We start from the raw sequence: 23037 nt of genomic DNA on the forward strand, positions 1-23037 counted from the left end.
TCTGTGGTAGTAGTACTTCACTCTAACAGAGTATTTTCACTCTGTGGTAGTAGTACTTCACTCTAACAGAGTATTTTCACTCTGTGGTAGTAGTACTTCACTCTAACAGAGTATTTTCACTCTGTGGTAGTAGTACTTCACTCTAACAGAGTATTTTCACTCTGTGGTAGTAGTACTTCACTCTAACGGTCATGTGACTTCCTGTTTGGCCTCATGGTGGTGCTGCTGTAGACTCCAATGTTCTAAACTCAAGAGTCCTTTTTCCTGGAAGAGAGCTTCAGCTGAGGAGCTCCCTCCATCTCTCCTTTTATCTCTCCATCCATCTCTCTCTCCCCTTTCCTTCTCTCATTCCATCTCTCCCTTCCTCTTTCTTTCTCCCCCTCCTTCCTTCTCTCCCTCCCTCTCTCCTCATTCTTCCCTCCTTCCTGTACAGACTTCCTCTTCTAGACATTTGTCTGATTTCTGGATGAACTTTAAATATTGTAAGGTTCAGCTTCCTGTTTTAAACTCAAGTCTTCATTTTATACCAAAATAAAACACAGATCAGAATCTTTAATGTGTAGTTTGGTGTGAAAATGACCTTTTTCTACCACGTTCTCTCTTTTATCCCTCCATCGTTCTCTCCATCTGCTCTTCCCTCGTTCCTGCTCCAAGTGAAGCTCCACTCTCTCACGTTTAATGTCAAGATCAATCTCTTTTTCTCAAATCAATATTTTAAAGATTCAGCTTCCTGTCCTCCGCCCCTCCCTCCTCACAGTTTGTTCTTGAACTGCACTCGTCCTCCACCCATCCCTCCTTCTTTTTCCATAAAAAGGCCTCTGGATCGGAACATTTAACTCTATTTATATTCATTTAATGTGTCATTTCCTGTCAAATGTAACTTTCTCTCTTTTATTCCTTCTCTCTCTCATCACTTTATCCTTTTTCATCCCTCGTTAGCGCTGAATATCTGTAACGCACAATGTCACGATGAATTGCATATTTTAGGATTCAGCTTCTTGTCCTCCGCCTCACCCTCTCTCCATCGCTTTACTATTCACAGATGAATTTAACTTTTTCTTTTTCAGTTCACTCCCTCACTGTCCCTCCCTTCATCTCTCCTTCATCTCTCCTTCCTCCTCACCCTGTCACTTTTCTTGTCCCAGCTTTTACTTTTTCATCCATCCGTCTCACTTTCTTACAGTGTAGAGTTCCTCCCTCCCTCTCTCCCTCCCTCTCTCCCCCTCTCACCGACATAGAAGACTCCCTCCTTGGTCTTGGTAGCGGCCTCACCCACGCCGGCCTTCGTCTTCTCGGCAGCGGCCACGACTCCATCCTTCGCCATAAAGAGTCCCTTCTTCAGAGCGTCCATGATGCCTTCTTCTTCTTCTTCTTCTGTGGTTTTCTCTTCTGTCTCTCTGTCTTCCTCTGGTCCGTCTGCCTCGGTCGTCTCTTCTCTTCTCGTCTGTCAGCAATCTGTTCTTCCTACTAATGGACAAGAGAGAGAGAGGGCACGTGAGACAGAGAGGGAGGGAGTGATATATGGAAGTAACACGGGACTCTTGTGCAGTAGAGAGAGAGAGAGAGAGAGAGGGAGAGGGAGAGGGAGAGGGGGGGAGAGAGAGAGACTGGTGAGAGAAGAAAAAGAGAGAGAAGGAAAGAAACAAGTAGATGAAAGGGTAGAAAAAGAAGAAGAAGAATGTTGTGTGGTTATGCGCTGCTCTTTGTTTAGCTACTTACAGTACTGAGACATTAAATGTCATAATATCTGTAAAATATGCTAAATGTATCAGGAACATCTGGAAAATATTTAAATTTGAATGTCAAGACAATATCCAAAATGATACGAGTAGAGTTGATGATGTCAGTATGATGTACAATAAATATGATGATAAGTACGAGTAAGACATCAGAATAATATCTTGAACATAGTGAAATACTGATAGTGTGTGATGTATCGGTGGTCCATAATACACACACGGTGTACAGTAGAATACATAATTCATGTCTTTGTACACAGTAGTGTAGCTAGAGGAACCACACACACACGAGGATGTGTCTGATAGGAATAGATCAGTGAGGTTAGATTCTACTCCTTTAAAGACGCAGAAGAAGAAGCTGGTGCAGTCCATGGATCAACATGAAGAAGCAGATATTTGTGGAAGTCAATGGACACGAGATGATAGAGTATAGAACAGTTGAACAGGCATCGCTTTACTACTTGAAGTACATTCTCCTCATATACTTCTACTGAAGACATGTACAGTGTGTTATAAGTACTATGAGTAAAGTAAAGGATCAGAGTACTCATGAGCTCAATGATGTCATCATCATGCTGACATCTTCTAGCTGCATCAGTGTTGATGTGAGGAGAGTGAAACTAAATCATTAACCCCCCCGTTCATCCCGACAGCAGCTTGAATATGACTCAGCACAACGCACAACACACACACACTCTGCTGCCTCAGCCCTCATTCTCTGATTGGCTAACAGTCCCGGTCTATTTATAGTCCCCATTTCAATTAATTTCATTTGTTCCAGGATGAATAAGGAAAGTGTGTGTGTGTGTGTGTGTTACTGTGGCGATCAGAGCTGTCTGCTTCAAGCAGCTCTGATCAATACTGACACACACACACACACACACACACACACACACACACACACACACACACACACACACACACACACACACACACACACACACACACACACACACACACACACACACACACACACACACACACACACACACACACACACACACACACACACACGTTCAGTATTGGCTTCACATGTTGAGTTTGAGCCTTGAAGGTCAGCCATTGATGGGAAAGAAGACAGGTGTCTTTTATACTGATAACGAGTTCAAACAGGTGCCATTAATACAGGTAACGAGTGGAGGACAGAGGAGCCTCTTAAAGAAGAAGTTACAGGTCTGTGAGAGCCAGAAATCTTGCTTGTTTGTAGGTGACCAAATACTTATTTTACCGAGGAATTTACCAATTAATTCATTAAAAATCCTACAATGTGATTTCCTGGATTCTTTCCCCCCATTCTGTCTCTCATAGTTGAAGTGTACCTATGATGAAAATTACAGGTCTCATCTTTTTAAGTGGGAGAACTTGCACAATTGGTGGCTGACTAAATACTTTTTTGCCCCACTGTATATAGCCTACACACACACACACACACACTATCAATCCTGTAATAAGAGTCCAGATATGAAATGATGTAGAAATATAGAAATAAACAGAGTGAGTCACGAGGCACCGAGAAGAAGAAACAGAGACTTGAGAAAGAAAGCAGATATTTCCCCACAAACCTTTCTGCTGTTTGACTAAAGAACATGTTTGATGTGATGAGGAGAACTATTAGAAACGGTTGATGAAGCAAACAGAGGAGGGCTCAGTACGATCATTGTGAAAACATCTTTGTGACTCAGGACATGTTGGTCTGTCATGTTCCAGAAGGTACCAGGGTCCACTTCAGACCTGAACCTTTGGAACAGAAACGTTTAGAAGAGTTTCTTTTGTCATGTGAACGGTGTAGCTGCTGCAGAGCTAACGCTGACTTCTTCTTCTACTGTTTGCTGGTAGAATCAGCAGTAATGCATCATATGTGATGAGGATGTGAAACGTTAAAGGCTCACCTGTAGTCCTCCCACACAGGTGACTTCACCGCTGTCCTCAGCAGGGTGGAGCTTGATTGACAGCTTCCTTGTTCTACCTGTTGGGGGCGGGGCAACTTACCCACAATGCAGGTAGTTTGGTGACATCCCATAATTCACAGCTCCGCCCACCTTCCACCTGACTAGAGGTCTAATCATCAGAGTGATGGAAGACAGCTGTGTGGCTGAGCAGAGACTTCCATTTGTAAAGTAACGAGTAACTACTGTCACATACATGTAGTGCAGTACAAAGTACAACATGTACCTCTGGGAGGTAGTGGAGTACAAGTATCAGGTAGTACAACATGGAGGTACTGCAGTAAAGTACATCAATGTACTTGTGTACATGCGGTTGTAGATTGAATGAAGCAGATTCGTGACGTGGGAACAAACATTAAGCGGCGGAGACGAAGGTGAGGACTCAGTTTAGATGTTTGAGGTCCTCGATGTTCATCAGGAGGTGGAACCAGCTTCAGCTCTGGTGTCTCTAATGAACTAAAGCATCACAGCAGGACACACCACAGACAGCTTGTACACTTCTCTTTAATAACTTTACAACAAAAAGGTACAAATCAGGTCAGACTCCTCCGGAGGCTTTGTGGAAGTTCCCTGTGGAACAAGTCAGTGAGAACAGCCGAGGGTTCCCTCTCACCACACACACACACACGCACACGCACACACACACACACACTAAACAAAAGCTCTTTTTCTTCGTTGGTATAAAACTGTTTCTGACGACTGCGTCAGAAACAGGAACAAACTTTAAAAAACATGATTTTCGTACAAAAGACGGTTATGAGTCCTGAGTTTATCAAACGTAGATTAAAACAACGTATCACAGAAATATACGTCAACGGATTCAAAGCTGTTTTCCCCAAATGCTCGTTTGGGAGAAAGAAGAAGAAGAAGATCTTCTGACATTAAATAAAAGCCAGAACGCTCCTAATGAACAGCAGAGCGTCGGTTCAGACATCACTGAGCTCACCAGCACGACCACCGCCGGTCTACTGGTGGCCACTGGGACACTTGTGGGGTTCTAGTACCTTTTGCTCAAAGGCACCGTGGCGGTTTGCTACTGACAGAAAGGCTTCTCTAACTCAAACGTTACCGGTGAATAAATAACCAGGTGATCATGACGGATTGGTGTCAGTGTGGAGTTTAGGGAGAAGTGAGTCTTTCCCATTAGAAGTCTGAGGTCCAGACGCACAAAGATGCAGAGATTCAAACTCCACCTGCTGCTTTTTGACGACGGCCACACGGCTGCAGCTCCGCCGTCTGCCGTCTGTCTGAGATCATTAATCGGTGTTTTCTGTCTTCTTGTTGGTGGTCTCCGGATGACTCCGGTTTTCACCACAGCGGACTGGGGGAGTAGCACCATCCAGCGACTAACCGCTGGAACATCTGGACGTGGCTGGTAAAGCGTGAGACACTCCGGCTTCCAGACTGAAATAATGAGACGGACTTTGAAGGGAGGCGGTCTGGATGTCCCAGACGGACGTGGATCTGGATCAGCGGGTTCATGAGAGTCTCCCAGCGGTCTACCGGCGGGGCTGGTGGCGGGAATGACGAGGCAAAGAGGACGGGCTGGAGGAGGAAGACGGGGAGCAGGGAGACATGGACGCCAGGGAGGCCGAGGCCGCCGCGTCCTCGGCCTCCTCCAGCTCTCCTCCTCCTCCTCCTCCTCCGTGGAGCTCCTGGCTGACGCTGGACTGTAAGGCGGCCGGGGTCAGCCACTCTTTGGGCAGGCAGCTCTGGAGGAACGGCACGCAGGAGCTGAAGTAGGCCAGACGGTTGACCCAGCGGGGGGTCTCACGGCCACACAGGATCTGAGGAGGCAGAAAGAAAAGGAGCTCTTAGAACAGCAATCACAAGCCCCGAGACCCCCCCACACAGCGGGATTATAAAACTACACCGGTGGTCAGATTTACGAGGGTCCTTGAACACATGTGTGACCAACGCTTCCGTCAGCTTCCGTCAGCAGAAAGCACCCAAAACTAACCTTATGATTGTGATTTCATTCTTCATGTTCTCATCATAAATGTCTCCTCTAATAAAGAGTTCACTTTAAGAAGATTGTGTAAAAACATTAAAGTGTGAAACTATGAAGTCATGATTGATTCATCTGAGACCAACAGTTATGTGACTACAAGGAGGAGACACTGACTGAACTACAGGAAGTGAACACAGAGGAGAGGAGAGCAGGAGAGAGGAGAGAGAGAGGAGGAGGGAGGAGAGGAGAGGAGAGAGGAGAGAGAGAGGAGGGGGAGGGAGGAGAGGAGAGAGAGGAGAGGAGAGAGGAGAGAGAGAGGAGGGGGGAGGGAGGAGAGGAGAGAGAGAGGAGGGGGGAGGGAGAGAGGAGGGGGGAGGGAGGAGAGGAGAGGAGAGAGGAGAGAGAGAGGAGGGGGGAGGGAGAGAGGAGAGGAGAGAGGAGAGGAGGGAGGAGAGGAGAGAGAGGAGGGGGGAGGGAGGAGAGGAGAGAGGAGAGGAGAGAGAGGAGAGAGGAGGAGAGAGGAGAGAGGAGAGAGGAGGAGAGAGGAGAGAGGAGAGGAGGGAGGAGAGAGGAGAGAGAGGAGGAGGAGAGAGAGGAGAGGAGAGAGAGGAGGGAGGAGAGAGGAGAGAGGAGAGAGGAGAGGAGAGAGGAGAGAGAGGAGGGAGGAGAGAGGAGAGGAGAGAGGAGAGAGGATAGGGGAGAGAGGAGAGGAGGGAGGAGAGGAGAGAGGAGAGAGGTTTTGGTTTTTAAAATCCCTTTATTTCACTATTGCAGTGAAAACCAGAAACACGCTAAATCATCACTTAATAATCAGAAAATCAATAAAATAAAACAAATAACCAAAGAACAAATAAACAATCAATTTCAATGATCAATATGTTCACCACCAGCTCTCCACCAGCACCCACTGAGCATAAAATGCTCCCAGTAGTCCATCTGTCCCTGAAGGCCTGTAAATCGTCCACTGTCTGGTAGTAGGTGTGTTCCACCCTGAGTCAGGCTTTCAACAGTCCCTCCATAACTTTCACCGGATCTTCACTACCGGCACCCCGAGCCCGATTCTTCCGTGTCAACCAGATGGCCAACTTGGCAGAACCAGATAAAAAGTTTACCATTGTGTGGACAGCCTTCTGTTTTGAGCAGTATTTTGGACCGAAGATGAACAACATGAAAGAAAACACCTGTCCAAGACCCTGAAACCATCTTTTTAACCGTTCAAAGAGTGCTGAGAGCCGAGGACACTGAACAAACAAGTGTTCCAGGGTCTCAGTCTGACCGCAGAAATAACACTCCTCCCCAATTTCTGGATCCAGGTGTGCCCGGTATCTGTTGGTGGCTATAGCTCCATGTACAACCCTCCACTGGAGGTCTGCTGTCCGTTTTTCAACGGGCAGCTTGTACATGCACCTCCAGCTGCCTCTCGGGGAAGAACCTGGGCCAAAGAACTCGGTCCACCTCGACTCTGTCAACCCTGCCAGAGAGCGGAGGTTCACAACCTTTACACATATTTCATAGATAGCTTTTTTCTCTGCTGCCTGAAACTTGTCCAGGTGAGGGGTTGTGAACGTCAGCAGCTTGTTTCCTCCCCCCTGCCAGTCCCCCACCACTGGGGCAATGAGCAGAGTGGGGGGGGTGTACTCACTCTCTTCATCCCATTGGTCAGACAGAGTACAGTTTCCTGCAACTACTCTCAGGCGTTGTGGCAGGGCGGCACAGACCTCCTCCACTATTCTATTGGTCAACCTGACAGACGTGATGTTAGTGTTCTGCCTGAAGGTGACCATAGATGCTGCTGTTAATGACATCTTCACCAAATGTCCCAGTTTAGTGCAGCCGGCTTCTCTCAGACGCGTTCTTAGGCTGGCAGACTGCAGCGTTTGGGTTCTAATGAAGCTGTTGAAGAACAAAGGTTCCTCCAGCAGCCACACACCCGGAGTCTCATCAGCTTTACGTGAAATGTTAAAAATCTGCCACGCCTGCAGAACAGAGCCGTAGAACGGCGTCAGCCCGGCCAAGTCCACTTCCTCAGGTTGTAGGAGAAAGAGCTGCTTATCATATCCCAACCGCCCAGCTCTCCTCAGCAGCAGTCGAGCCGTGTCCATCCAGCTGGGGCCACAGCCATAGAGCAGCTTCTGTGCAGTCCGGAGTCTGAAAGAGGCGATCCTGGACTGGATATCGATGAGACCCTGCCCCCCCTCTGCCACAGGCAGATAGAGAGCTGCTGCACGAACCCAGTGCCGGCCGGACCGAGAGGCCTCCAGGTGGCGTCAGAGCGATGAGTCTGTGCCACAGAGTCGAGGCAACCAAGTTATTAGCAACCAGAACTCTTCCCCTATATGACAACTGGGGTAGTAACCATCTCCACCTAGAGAACCGAGCACACACCTTCTCCTTAACTCCCTCCCAGTTCTTTTTCTCAAAAACCTCAGAGCCCAAAAACACACCCAGCACTTTTAGACCTTCTTTTCCCCACTGAAGACCTCCAGGCAGATGAGGCACCGTCTGATGTCTCCACTGTCCCACCAATAAAGCTTCAGATTTTTCCCAGTTCACCCGTGCAGATGAAGCCCTCTCATAAAGAGACAAAACATCCTGCAGACATAGAACATCTCCCTGGTCCCTAATGAAGATGTTTACATCATCAGCATACGCAGACACAGCGAGGGGACTACAAAGACTGGAGGACCCAGGCAGTGACAGACCACTGAGCCGACTTCTCAGCCTGCACAACAGAGGCTCAAAAGCGAGGCTGTATAGTTGTCCTGAGATAGGACAACCCTGCCTTATCCCTCGCCGTACAGGGATCGGTCGACTCAGGCCAGCTCCCATTTTTACCATACATTCAGCACCCCTGTACAGCAAACCCACCCAAGCCAAGAACCCATCACCAAGCCCAAAAGCCCTGAGTGCAGAAAACAGATATGCATGACCCACCCTGTCGAAAGCCTTCTCCTGGTCTAGTGAGACAATACCAACATCTACATCGTGGAATTTACATACATCAAGCACATCACGGATGAGAAAGATATTGTCCATAACTGTTCTATCTGGGATACAGTAGGTTTGGTCGCTATTTACAACCACTTCCAGGTAGTCTCTTAGTCTGTTAGATAAGGCTCTGGAAAGCACCTTATAGTCTGTGCAAAGCAGGGCCACTGGTCTCCAGTTCTTAAGAAGGGCCAAGTCGCCCTTCTTGGGCAGCAGAGAGAGAACTGCCCGCTGGCATGAAACAGGAAGTGATCCTGTTTTAAAACATTCCATCAAAACAGAGTGTAAGTCAGAACCGATAATGTTCCAGAATTTCTTAAAGAAATCCGAGGAGAGACCGTCGATTCCCGGAGTCTTTCCTGAAGCCATCTGGTTCACTGCAACCGTCAGCTCCTCCAGCGTCAGCTCTCCGTCCAGCATATCCCTCTCTGCTGGACTGAGCTGGGGAAGACCCTCCAGGAGCTCCCTACTGCTCTCCGTACAGGATTGCTCTTCCCCAAAAAGAGCAGCGTGGAAGCCCACGGCATGGGTCCTCATCTCCCTCTGGTCAGTGGTTATCCTGCCTCCTGGGAGCTTCAGACAGGTCATCCGCTTCCTCTGCGCCACCGATCTCTCCAGGTTGAAGAAAAACGAGCTTGGGGCATCCATGTCCTTCAACTGGAGGAAACGGGACCTGACCAGAGCTCCTTTCACTCTCTCTTGCAGGAAGGAGCTCAACTCCAACCTCCTCTCCTTCAGCAGTTGGCCCACACCGGGATCTGGGTCTCTCTGGAAGCCCTCCTCAATGATCTTTATGTTGGCTTCAAGGTCTTTAACAGCAGACTTGATTATAGCGGTGGCGTTTGAGGTGTACTGCTGGCAGAACACACGGATCTGCGCTTTTCCGACCTCCCACCACTGTTTCAGAGAACTGAAATGAACTTTTTCAGTTTTCCACTGCTGCCAAAGAACCCCAAAGCTCTGACAAAAAGTGCTGTCCTGTAGAAGTTTATTATTAAAATGCCAGTAGGAGCTAACCCTTTCACCTGGTGAGGTTATCAAGCCTAAACTGACGAGGTGGTGATCAGAGAACCCAACTGGACTGATTGTGCTGTTCTTCAGTCTGGAACTGAGACTGCGAGAGATGTAAATTCTGTCCAGCCTGGCTGCACTAATCCTGTCGTTGCTGACTCTAACCCATGTGTACTGTCTGTTTAGTGGGTGTTTTATTCTCCACGTGTCCAACAGATCTAAGTGTGTGATGACGTTGTGGAGACTCTGAGCTGACTGTGGGTGTGGTTCCTCACTATTCCGGTCTATGGTGAAGTCTAGAGTACAGTTAAAATCCCCTCCGATGATCAGTTGCTCCTGATGGCAGCTCTGCAGTTCATTTTGCAGCGTAGTAAAGAAGCGTGCTCTTTCTGACCCCTGATTCGGTGCATATATGTTCACGAAGCAGTAAAGCGAGCTCTCTATCTCTGCCCTCACCATCAGCAAACGACCCTTCACCACCTCAGTGACTGACAGGACGGTTGCATTAGCTGCTGTTCTAAACAGCACGGCTACCCCGGCACTAAGATTGGTGCCGTGGCTCAGGGTGCATGAGCCCTCCCACCATAAACCCCAGTCTACTTCATCTGATGGAATGGTGTGAGTTTCTTGCAAAAAGAGGATGTCCAACCTTTTTTGATTTACAACCTCCTGTATTAATGCTCTTTTATGCCCGTCCCGCCCACCATTGATGTTTAAAGACCCTAAATTGAAGCTCTGCATAGAAAGGTCAGAGGATGGAAGGAGGTAAGACAAGATAAGAAGTAAGCAGTGGAAAGTGGAAAACCCCGTGTGACACATGATCATGTTAAACTGTCTTAGTTTTTTGAACTCTTCCACTTTTCCTTACTTTCCTCAAGGTTGTGATGTGTTTCTTTAGGCGGAAGCGCTTTTTTCCATCTAAAAGGTCCAAACTCACCTTTCTCTGCGCCACCCCAACAGATCGTATGAACTTCTCAATGTCAGGGAAATAATCACTCACTTTTGCAGATCTATTGTAAGTTACATCCAAAAATGAGTTTATTTCCTCTAGTGAATACAGATCAGTGCCTTTAATGCACGTTTCAGAATTAGATGCAACATCTGATTCACTCTCATACTCCATGTCCTCTCCCTCACAAGACAGCTGGCTGTTGGACACAGACCCTACACTCTGTCCTTCATCTAAGGCTATGGTGAGATCTCCACCTGCAGAACCTGTAGCTGCCTCTTCACACACTTTTACCGACTGTGGTGGTGCTTCGGTACCAGATGTAGTGAGGTTCTGCGCCACCACAGAAGCCTGCTGGTTGTAAGACTGGCCCTGATCCTCCTTATCGACATTATTGTTATCAGCAGAAGACGAAGAAGCGCCGCCGACCGCACCTGCGGGAGCCGCCGCGCTTCTCTGCTGCTTGTGCGGACACGCGAAGCGTTTGTGTCCTACATCTCCACACTCAAAGCATTTGATCTGTCCCGAGCTAGCGTACACCATGTATGAACCCTCCCCGTGTTTAACCCTGAAGGACACCTCCAGTGTTTGTGTAGGTGACTCCAGGAACATGAAGACCTGCCGCCTAAGAGACAGCACGTGCTTCAGTTTGGGATCCTTACACCCCAAACTGACTGTTTTAAATCCGCTGGCAAACTTTCCAAACCTGCGCAGCTCATTTTCTAACAGCTCGTTCGGTATAAACGGCGGAACACCGGACACGGTGATCCGCGTAGAGGGCACTGAGAGCGGAGAGACCTGCACGAAGCTGTCCCTGATCAACACGCCGCTCTCTATCAGGTTGTGGACATAAGCTTCGCTCGCCACGAACACAACCACAGCTTTATTCATCCGAGATGCAAAGGAGAGTTTGTCATGTCCCACCTGCTCTCCGACAGCCAGCAGCACCTCCTCTACTGACACGCTGCTATCCGGTGGAACTACCCGGACTCCCTGCCGGATTGACGGGCGTGGCGTCTCGGAGGACGCCATCCTCCCGAACAACACCAAACACCACTAATCACACGTTCTGCCGATAAATACACTGCTCAGTATCTCACCTGATCACGTGCAGAGACAGAGGAACAGAGGAACAAATCCCAAAGCAGTGAAAATACAATCAAACCTCCGCGACACTCTCACGTCCACCACTCACACTCACACACAACCGGAAACGGAAACAGAGGAGAGAGGAGAGGAAGAGACGAGAGGAGGAGAGAGAGGAGAGAGAGGAGAGGAGAGAGGAGAGGAGAGGGAGGAGAGGAGAGATGGAGGAGAGAGGAGAGGAGAGGGGAGAGGGAGGAGAGGAGAGAGAGAGGAGAGATGGAGGAGAGAGGAGAGGAGAGATGGAGGAGAGAGGAGAGGAGAGGGGAGGAGAGAGAGGAGAGGAGAGAGAGGCGAGAGAGGCGAGAGGAGAGGGGAGAGGGGAGAGAGGAGAGGAGAGGAGAGAGGGAGGAGAGGGGATAGGGAGGAGAGGAGAGGAGAGAGGGAGGAGAGGGGATAGGGAAGAGAGGAGAGGAGAGAGGGAGGAGAGGGGATAGGAGGAGAGAGGAGAGGAGAGGGGAGAGGGAGGAGAGGAGAGAGGGAGGAGAGATGGAGGAGAGAGGAGAGGAGAGGGGAGAGGAGGAGAGAGGAGAGGAGAGGAGAGAGGGAGGAGAGATGGAGGAGAGAGGAGAGGAGAGGGGAGAGGAGAGGGGAGAGGAGAGGGAGGAGAGGAGAGAGGAGAGGGAGGAGAGAGGGGATATTTCTAACATGTGGAGCCTTTTTTCTTTTTATGTTAAGAGCCATGGATGAACAATAATCCTCCACGTGGATCAAGTGTTAAGATATTTAAATGTGCAGTAAATGTTGTATTTTAGCGGTGTCGTGTAGTGTGAACTTTCTGTCACATTTGACACCTTCAGGTGTTTTTGGAGGTGAACTTCGAGGCAGTTTTGGGGTTTTGGTGACTTTGCCCAACACACAGAGTGATGTGAGGTCGATTAGTGAACGACAGATAATCTGAACATGTAACGAGACACGGAGCCGAAGCATCGACTCTCTCTGGAGAATTAATCTTTACGCTCGATCTCCCGAAGCTGCAACAACCAGCCTCGTGTCCCATCATGTCGTCCTCCCTTAACAATGAGGTCACCGTCATCATGAGAATCAAGTCCTGAGGGCAGCAGCGTATCAGCTGAGTGTTACTTCATATTCTGTCTATATTTCACTTAATGTGTCATCTTATCCATGTGATGCATCTATTTGTGTCCACGGATGTGTGAATGTCTGCATATTTAACTCTGTCTTTACATCTGTGTGTGTGTAGTATCAGCGTATGTTTTCTGTCAGAGTGTGTGTGTGTGTGTGTGTGTGTGTGTGTGAGCTGGCGCTGCATGTCTGGGCTTGTATCAGTGTCTTAATCCCCATCTCAGTGCTAGATGCTAACTGTAAGACTCCCTGCTCATTAGTCACACCAGGATAAGCTGATTGAAAGTACACACACACACACACACACACACACACTCCTGTCAATGCACCAAGGTGAGGTCCAGAGACATGCACATGGGGAGTGAGGACCACTCTTTCTGCTCTACTTAAAAGACAAATGAATGTTGCGTTTCAGCACTAGGTGGCACCTCAGCTTTGCGTTTGTCCAAACAGGACAGTGTGTGTGTGTGTGTGTGTGTGTGTGTGTGTGTGTGTACCTACCTCCGACAGTGCCGAGGAGAAGTGATTGCAGTTCTTGTGCATGAGGTGGTAGGCGTTGCCTTTATACTCCTTCCCCATCTCCTCCACGATCCGCTCCACGTCTTCTTCTGTGAAGTCGGTGCTACCCAAGACGATGGCTTCTCTACAGAGACGAGAGGGGAAAGTGATCAGGCGTTAATCGATATTAAAATATACACATTAACATCTGTACACTACTAACCCTGTACGGATGCGATATGATTGTTTCATGGCTCTTTGTAAAACTGAGAATAAATGCCATAGAACTGTCTTTTATCATCTAGCTTGATAAAGTTTCTAGCGTAAAATATACCGACATTTTGCTAGCTCTGGCTAACGTGACACGCTCCGCTAGCACCATGTCCGATCGGTACCGAGCATGTGCAGCTCTTAAAAAACACATACAATAAATCCCATGTACTTCAACATACACTCCTTTATTACCGTTTGTACTCATCTTTACTGAATACAGCTTGAACGCATCATAATTTAACACAATGCAACATCTGTTGAATTGTGCTGCTAACAGCTAACAGCTAACTAGCTCGCTCTTTATTCCAACACAGATTTGTTGTGCACAATGTAGCATTACCGGGGGAGTGTTCTGTCATTACCGGGATGACGGGACGCCATTAGCCCCAACAAACAAGTACTTTCATATTTTGTTACCATCGACTTGGTACGGTAGTATTGTTTTTCTGGACATCGTAAATGAGCTGATAAATGATATGCTAACGTGATAACAGATCGGTGCATAGACCTGCCTACTCACCAATACCCGATTCGGCATTTTACGGTGTATCGGAGGCATTTCTAAAACTAATGCCGGTATCGGAACAACTCTAGCTCTAGTCATTCGTTTTGCTAGCTCAGCAAGTATCGGACTAACAGAAAAAGAGTCTGAGCATCATTCCAAGTGGTGGACCTACAGAGCTTTTGGCAAAGAGACACCACAGTAAGACGTGGAGACATTTGTTCCAGATGATCCATGCTTGTGGTCCATGGCCTGCATGGAGTGTGTGTGTGTGTGTGTGTGTGTGTGTGTGTGTGTGTGTGTGTGTGTGTGTGTGTGTAAGTGTGTAAGTGTGTGTACAGCCACAGGGCAGATCAACTAGAGCAGAAGTAATACACAGCAGCTCAAACACAGAGAGCCTGGGCTGATTTTTAAATAACCTATTGAAACCGACCAACACAACAGACCTGAACTGTAGAAAATAAGAATGACGACAGAGAAATATCACACATTGACAAGCCCTATGATGTCCCCAGTTCACCTCAACACCTTTGACCTTCTGAAATCTGGATCCATACCGCTGGTTTACTCACATGCAGGATCAAAACATGATCATAAACGATATGCTGCAGTCCAGTACAATGATGAACAGAGTAACTGGTAACACGACACGCGGCTGGACGCGAGCGTTTTAGTTCTTTTTCCAGCTCGATGTTAAGTTACACATTGAAGTGAATGTATAATATATAAAACCAACAAGGGTTTCAGACAATTATCATACTTTATAAATGTGCAAAACATCCAATTAACATGCTCTCCTCAAAGAAACCAGACTCCAGTCAGACAACAGTCATTTTAACTCTGATCTAAAACAGAAGTAACCACATTAACATGTTCACGGTTTGACACCTGGCAATGAGAAAGGAGTCTATTGGCTTTGTTTAGCAGGTTTAAAACATGATAATTAATACTCAAGCTGCACCGTCACAGTAGTCCATGACCGGCTGAGGAGATCGCTCATTATTATTCATGCAGCAGGTGACTCAGGTAACCGGAGAACACCGTTACACACTCTGCAGAACCTTGTGCTGTAGATTTGAAGTTAAGCGGTTATCTCTCCTTCCTGTTCTGAAGTCTCAGACTATTGAGCTCAGTACTCTGGAAGACGTTGTTGTAAAACAGAGAAGAAGAATGTGATTCAATCCAACAACCAAACATCTCACACTCACTTGAATTTAAATGTCTCGCCGAGTTCGGTGGCGTCGCCGGGTGTGATCTCAAAGATCCCTGAGAACGGGTACGGGTGTCCGCCGTAGGCAAACTCTAAAACACACAATAAGAAAGGTTTAGCTCAACGTATTTAAGTGTGTGTGTGTGTGTGTGTGTGTGTGTGTCTGTCTGTCACAGGTTTCTTACCTCTTCCATAGATCTCGATCCCTGAGTGAAAGACTCCGATGCCCAGAGTGCTGGTGAACTCATTGATCCAGTACTGAAGACAGAAACACACACTGAATTAAAGCGCGTTGTTTACGTATTTAAATACATCAAGTTAAGAGAAAACTCCTCGAAAGACTTCTGATGTCACATTGTGCTTCAAGGGATTCGGATCTTTCAATGAGTCTAAATATTGACACTATTTATAGTGTCCAGTAACCTGGAAAGTAGTGAACAAACTATGTCACTAACAAGGAGACAGGACAAGGAGTAGGAGACGAGGAGTCGGGACGAGGAAGTCACATGACTTCACGTCTCCACTAAGCTAAGGGAGGACTAGTGTTGTAGTGAGGACGTCTAGTCGTCTCTTTTACACTCTTTGTATCAGAGAACTAAACGTCTCTTCAGACTTTATTTCATACGTCTAAACCTAAAAACCCTTCAGAGGACACTTTGACTTCTAGACGAGGGAACAGGAAGTGAATAAATGCTGAGTCATGTCTGGGTTAGTAGCCTCATCCCTGCAGCTCTACTACAGCATAAACTCATGCATTGTATTTGATCAGACTTTTGGGGCTAATACATGTCCTCCTGGTGTCCACTTGATTTAATGCATCAACATCTGTTTACTGGCTTTTAGTAAAGAGAAAATGATTCCATGTTGTAAAATAAAACAGTGGTATCATGTAAACAAGCCGGCATTCAAAGGGTTAAAATCCTGAAAATGAATTAATATTTGGTCGTTATGTTCAAGACCTGATAAAAGGTTTAGCGGAAAATAATATGAATATATCATTTTATGGCAACTGTTTCTAAAGGGAGGCTGAAGGGTTAACTTTCTGTTGATCGACTAATCGATTGTTTCGACCACAAAATAGATAAAAGTTTAAATATTTGTCTGTCAACATATGAATGAATCCGACATGTATGATGTCACCTTTAGTTGGAAACTACTTCCTGGTATCTGAGGAGGCACTGAGATCAATAAAACACACACACACACACACACACACACACACACACACACACACACACACACACACACACACACACACACACACACACACACACACACACACACACACACACACACACACACACACACACACACACACACACACACACACACACACACACACACACACACACACAAAATATAGAAATCAATAACTGCAGCAGCAACGTCTCCATCTTTTCAGCGTCCGTCTGCGACGTGATTGGCCGGGCTGTTGCTAGGCAGAGCTCGTTTTGAATGAGAAAAGAGAGACGTGTAATCACAACGAGAGCTCCGTGTGACGGATAATCACTAAGAGAGAGAGACACCCGACGTCTGACACGCCATCATTCACATATGATAGACAACATAAATGATCGATAGCTGCAGCCCCACTAGCTAAAGGTTAACGCTGCAGAACTTAAGAGAAATGTGACAATAATCAGCAATTAATTTCACTTAATTGACAGATTCCTTGATGTTCAGAGACGACGCAGCCTGATAACCAAGACGATCTATATAAATAAAGAAACTCTTCTCATACTTCCTCACAGGTTAGTGAGGTGATGCTGCCACCACACGGACTGGAGCAGACGGCTCAGATTAACATGGAGAGCACTGAAGGGATGGACTGAGGTGGATTACGTCGCTCTGAACGTTTGAATCTAAAGAGAACAGAAAAGACTTGATGGTAGAACTAAGAAGGTGTACTTTGCTCAAACTGGACTAAAACAAACCAAAGATGATCGTTGGATAACTGATGCTCAGCACAGAGGGCTGGAGCTCAGTCATCTGTGTTTACAACAGATAAAAGTTATTTTCCTCTCTGCTTTATCGATCCGGATCCTTTCCAGTAATCTGAAGACTACGAATCCACATCAGCATCTTTAAGCTGCAGAAGAAACCCAGAGGCAACGAGAGACGACCCACAAAGCACCAGTGATGATTGAAAAGGAGGAGCTTTAAAGTCACACCGAGTCTGAATCCCTGAGAGTAGAGAGTCAGCTGCTCCAACACGTCTGTGTGAGGAAATGTTTAAGTAAACTAATCTGCTAGTTTAGTCAGACTATTATCTGAGCCCTCGTGAGATTAAAGATGATTAAAGCTGCCACAGAGTGTTGACGAGCACGGACATTTATGAGTTAAAGACTGAACTACAGACAGAGAGAGGAGGCTGTGTTCATGACACACGGCAGCGTCTGAAACAAAAGCAGAGCTGGAATCATGACTGATGCTGTTAAACCTAACACACACACACACACACACACACACACACACACACACACACACACACACACACACACACACACACACACACACACACACACACACACACACACACACACACACACACACACACACACACACACACACACACACACACACACACACACACACACACACACACACAAGTCTGCTAAAGCACTCAGAGCTGGACAGGAAATCCACTTGGCAGAGACGGGAGCGGGACGGCTGATGCTGCTTCAGATATACATTCCTGAAAGTCACATGACATGTCCCCTCCCGTCCACCAACAGTCGTCTTTGTGGACATTATAAACTACATCACTTTGTCTGACTGATGCTTCGTCACATGGATGCATTTAGTTCACGTCTCCAACAATAAGGATCCTCATTGACTTTCTATCGGCATTATTTTCATCCTGATAGACACGAAAAATAAACGTGTTCCTGTACACAGAACTAATAGATGACATTTTCTGGACTATTTCTTCATCTGCGGAGGATGTTTAGCGTCTCACAAACACTGAAGTTCAGCCTCATCATGTAATCACACCCTGCTGTGGTATCATAATGCACATCACCTCGTAGCACGTAGCACTGTGCTAACTACCGTTTATAGTGGAACAATTAGTCCATTATTCAGCAACAACTTTCATATAATTTATGTGTTTTTTTAAACCTGACATTCTAGTTCCAGCTTGTGGGGATTCAGTTTATTTTCTCTAAAGATAATAAACAGAATAACTTCAGACTGTTGTGTCGATCACGTTTACACACGACGTAGTACACGCAAACGTCACCATCCAACATGGCGTCTGATGAGCTGAACCACTTCGTCACCAAGTAAAGACAACAGAGACGGTTGAATCTGGGTTATAGTGAAGACTAGAAGGCAGTGATCGTTCTCCAGCTAAACAGTAGCTTCTTGCTAACTAACGACTATTTCTATTGTTGTTTATCTTTACGATTTTTCTCTCGATTAATCGATTAGCCGTTATAAAATGTCAGAAAATGTTGAAAAATGAAAACATTTTGTCCACAGACGAAAGAAACCAAAAAATATTCACATTCAAGAATCTGGATTCAAGAAATTTCCCTTTTTTTTCTAAAAACGATATAATTATAAATCGATTATCAAAATAGTTAGCGATTACTTTAGTAGTTAACAACCAATCAATTCATCGATTAAAGTGTGTTTAGTTTCTGTGCACGCAGATCGTTATCAGACGACTGAATAAAAAAAAGAACGTAAACAGAAAATACAGACTTTGTTTTTAAAGGTCTGTAGTCTAAATATGAAGCCAGGAGCTGGTTAGCTTAGCTTAGCATAACTCACTGGAATTGATGAATGAATTCAAATAAAAACACAGCATTGGTAGACAGCAGGTCAGTGAGCGAGCGCACACTGTTTACTACATCTTCACACAGAAACACCAGAAATACCAAACACCAACGATAACAAGTGAAGCAACAAAGAACCCGTAAGTGGAAATTTAAATTACGTGTGTGTGTGTGTGTGTGATAGATACGTAGCTTTAGTAAAGAAAGTGTGTCAAGAAGACCCTGCAGCCGCTCACATGGACGGATATGATAAAAATAAAGAAGCGCTTCAGTCTTGTCGAGTGGAAAGCATGAAGGAGGGAGGAAAGAGGAGGTGAGGGAGGAGACAAGGGGGTGACAGGAAAGGAGAGGAAAGCGTGCATCTAGGTATGAGGAAGGATGGAGATAATAGATATAATGCACACTGCCCTCTGACCTCTGACCTCAGGTCTGTGGAGACTTATTGACCGTCAGCTGAAAAAAGGAGCACGACAGCAATAAATCTGATCGGAAAGAAGAACTTCACGCTGAAAACTATCACATATCTCATCTCTCTGGCATCTTCTGGACTTTTACATGTTTATAAGTGGGGGTGGAAAAGGAGATAATGTCCAAAAGAAAAAGGACAAACGTGTGATTTATGTCGAGTGTCCACGAGCATCATCCCCAAAAAACGATGTTTAATGAGCCCGAACTGGACCTCGATATGGTGCAATCTGTCCACCACAGAGGACCCATATCATCAATGACTCATCAACGGGTCACTCACTCACTCACTCACTACATAGAGACACATTTCCGTCCCTGGTGAAACCGTCCCTTCTACTTTCACATCCCCTTGTGGTCTTTAGAAGGCCGGTTTGGGTTTCGGAGTTTCTCCACGTGTGTGTTTCCTGTGTGCACGGTTAGAAAAGAAACACTTAAAAAGATCACCATGTAGGCAGCTTTAAACAAAGTCCAACAACCAAAACCAGTAGGCCAGCTGTTACCAGTATGGTCAGCTGTTACCAGTAGGTCAGCTGTTACCAGTATGGTCAGCTGTTACCAGTAGGTCAGCTGTTACCAGTATGGTCAGCTGTTACCAGTAGGTCAGCTGTTACCAGTAGGTCAGCTGTTACCAGTGTGAACCAGTGATGTGATTTAAAATTAGTTTAAAACCTAGAGATGAGATACCACTGTGTCTACTGTATGAGCGTTACACTGAACACACCAACACAACTCCATTTAAACTGTTTTAAACATTAAAAAAGTGAAAAGTCTTAAAATTAGAGAACTCATTTGTAGTTGAGTCTACAGCCTCTCACAGCGTGCACCGTGATGAAAGACGAGAAATAAAACACGTGAAGGTGAAATTATATTAAATAAGCAGAGTGTTGGCCTCGTGAGCGCATGCTGAATTAAACAGTGGGTCATAATCATTAGAACATCTATTGTAGAACACGTGATATTCCTCTTTTAATAATCACGCGTTTTAAATGATGGAGTTTGGCGTCACGCGTGGAAACATGTACAAATGAAACCGGACGTAAAGTCGTAAAGAAGGGAAGAAAACAACCATCTCACCATATCGTAGACGTTCAGGATGATCGGCTCGTTTGCCATCACGGGCATCGGGATGTGTTCTCCCCCTTTACTCCCCCCTTTACGTCCCTCCTTCCTCCTTCCTCCTTCCTTCCTTCCTTCCTCCCTCCTCCGGAGCGAGAGACAAACTCTCGCCCTTCCCCAAAAATAGCCCTCCCTCCTCCCCCCTTCTGATCAGCTTGATGGTTCACTTTCACAACCCGGTGTGTGGGGGGGTTTGGGGGGTTTTAATCGTCAAACATCTGCCTCCCGTCTCCGTTAAAAACCAACCGACCTGCTAAAAACCCGATCGGCTCCCGAGGTCGAAGTGGGAAAAAAAAGCAAACAAGACGTCTTCTAGGAGGCGAGTTCACGCGGAAAGAAATCAGAAATTCATCCCCCCGAACGAGTGATTAAGCACCAAAGCGCCATAGAGCGGATGTATTAGAATATAATTCCCGACATGCTGCTCTCCTCGGTATCCGCTAGCTAACGGTCGCGCTCAGGCTCGCAGGCTGGATGCGCGAGTCGACTCCGGACGGTGAGAGTGGGCGAGCCGAGCGGGGGGGGAATGGATCCGCACTCGATTAATCAAACCTGGGGCTGCGCTAAGCATTATGGGTGATGTAGTTTTTAATGAAAAGGGTATTATTAAATATGAGCTCGTTTTCATACATTTCCAGAACATAAATGTGAAAGTGAGTTAAAGTCAGGTTCAAAATTCTTGTTTCATGTTCACATGTTAGAGTCAAAGGTTTTTACATTTATATCTCTTTGTTTCACTCCATAAATCACAATATATTGTCAACAGACATCTATTTCCTCCATGTTTTATTAATAAATGTATAAATGAGTGAGTGAGTGATGAGTGAACAAACCCCTCTGTGTGAACCTTCAGCACACAGAGAGGAATGAAAGAGTGAAGTTTGGTGAATGTAAGAGCTGCTGAAGTGGAGATTTATCATCAGAGTCTGAGAACAAACTCATTGAGAGGAAACGTCCTTTAAAGAGACGTTTAGTTACATTACAGACATTTAGAGACTCTACAGGTGAACACATGAACTCACAGATATCACCATGAAACTTCACCACTTCATCACTCACATTAAGAAGACTCTACAGGTGAATAGAGTCACAACATGAACTCACAGATATCACCATGAAACTTCACCACTTCATCACTCACATTAAGAGACTCTACAGGTGAATAGAGTCACAACATGAACTCACAGATATCACCATGAAACTTCACCACTTCATCACTCACATTAAGAGACTCTACAGGTGAATAGAGTCACAACATGAACTCACAGACATCACCATGAAACTTCACCACTTCATCACTCACATTAAGAAGACTCTACAGGTGAATAGGGTCACAACATGAACTCACAGACATCACCATGAAACTTCACCACTTCATCACTCACATTAAGAAGACTCTACAGGTGAATAGGGTCACAACATGAACTCACAGACATCACCATGAAACTTCACCACTTCATCACTCACATTAAGAAGACTCTACAGGTGAATAGGGTCACAACATGAACTCATAGATATCACCATCAAACTTCACCACTTCATCACTCACATTAAGAAGACTCTACAGGTGAATAGAGTCACAACATGAACTCACAGATATCACCATCAAACTTCACCACTTCATCACTCACATTAAGAGGACTCTACAGGTGAATAGGGTCACAACATGAACTCACAGATATCACCATGAAACTTCACCACTTCATCACTCACATTAAGAGACTCTACAGGTGAATAGAGTCACAACATGAACTCACAGACATCACCATGAAACTTCACCACTTCATCACTCACATTAAGAAGACTCTACAGGTGAATAGGGTCACAACATGAACTCACAGACATCACCATGAAACTTCACCACTTCATCACTCACATTAAGAAGACTCTACAGGTGAATAGGGTCACAACATGAACTCACAGACATCACCATGAAACTTCACCACTTCATCACTCACATTAAGAAGACTCTACAGGTGAATAGGGTCACAACATGAACTCACAGATATCACCATGAAACTTCACCACTTCATCACTCACATTAAGAAGACTCTACAGGTGAATAGGGTCACAACATGAACTCACAGACATCACCATGAAACTTCACCACTTCATCACTCACATTAAGAAGACTCTACAGGTGAATAGGGTCACAACATGAACTCACAGACATCACCATGAAACTTCACCACTTCATCACTCACATTAAGAAGACTCTACAGGTGAATAGGGTCACAACATGAACTCACAGACATCACCATGAAACTTCACCACTTCATCACTCACATTAAGAAGACTCTACAGGTGAATAGGGTCACAACATGAACTCACAGATATCACCATGAAACTTCACCACTTCATCACTCACATTAAGA

The 23037-nt window shown here is 45.9% G+C and overlaps 1 protein-coding gene across 1 annotated transcript; it reads right to left on the reverse strand.

The window, feature by feature from the left end:
• Positions 1 to 4169: 4169 nt before the first annotated feature.
• Positions 4170 to 21156, reverse strand: desi2 (desumoylating isopeptidase 2). The gene is made up of 5 exons (XM_076083470.1): positions 20621 to 21156; positions 15482 to 15554; positions 15295 to 15388; positions 13315 to 13456; positions 4170 to 5472 (listed from the first exon to the last, which is right to left on the reverse strand). The coding sequence occupies exons 1-5, from the start codon at positions 20666 to 20668 to the stop codon at positions 5185 to 5187; spliced, it is 645 nt and encodes a 214-aa protein (XP_075939585.1). The 5' UTR covers positions 20669 to 21156; the 3' UTR covers positions 4170 to 5184.
• Between the last annotated feature and the right edge of the window lie 1881 nt (positions 21157 to 23037).

The sequence above is a fragment of the Anarhichas minor genome, unplaced genomic scaffold (assembly GCF_050575085.1).
Source record: "Anarhichas minor isolate MPS153535 unplaced genomic scaffold, ASM5057508v1 ptg000133l, whole genome shotgun sequence".
Taxonomy (NCBI): Eukaryota; Metazoa; Chordata; class Actinopteri; order Perciformes; family Anarhichadidae; genus Anarhichas; species Anarhichas minor.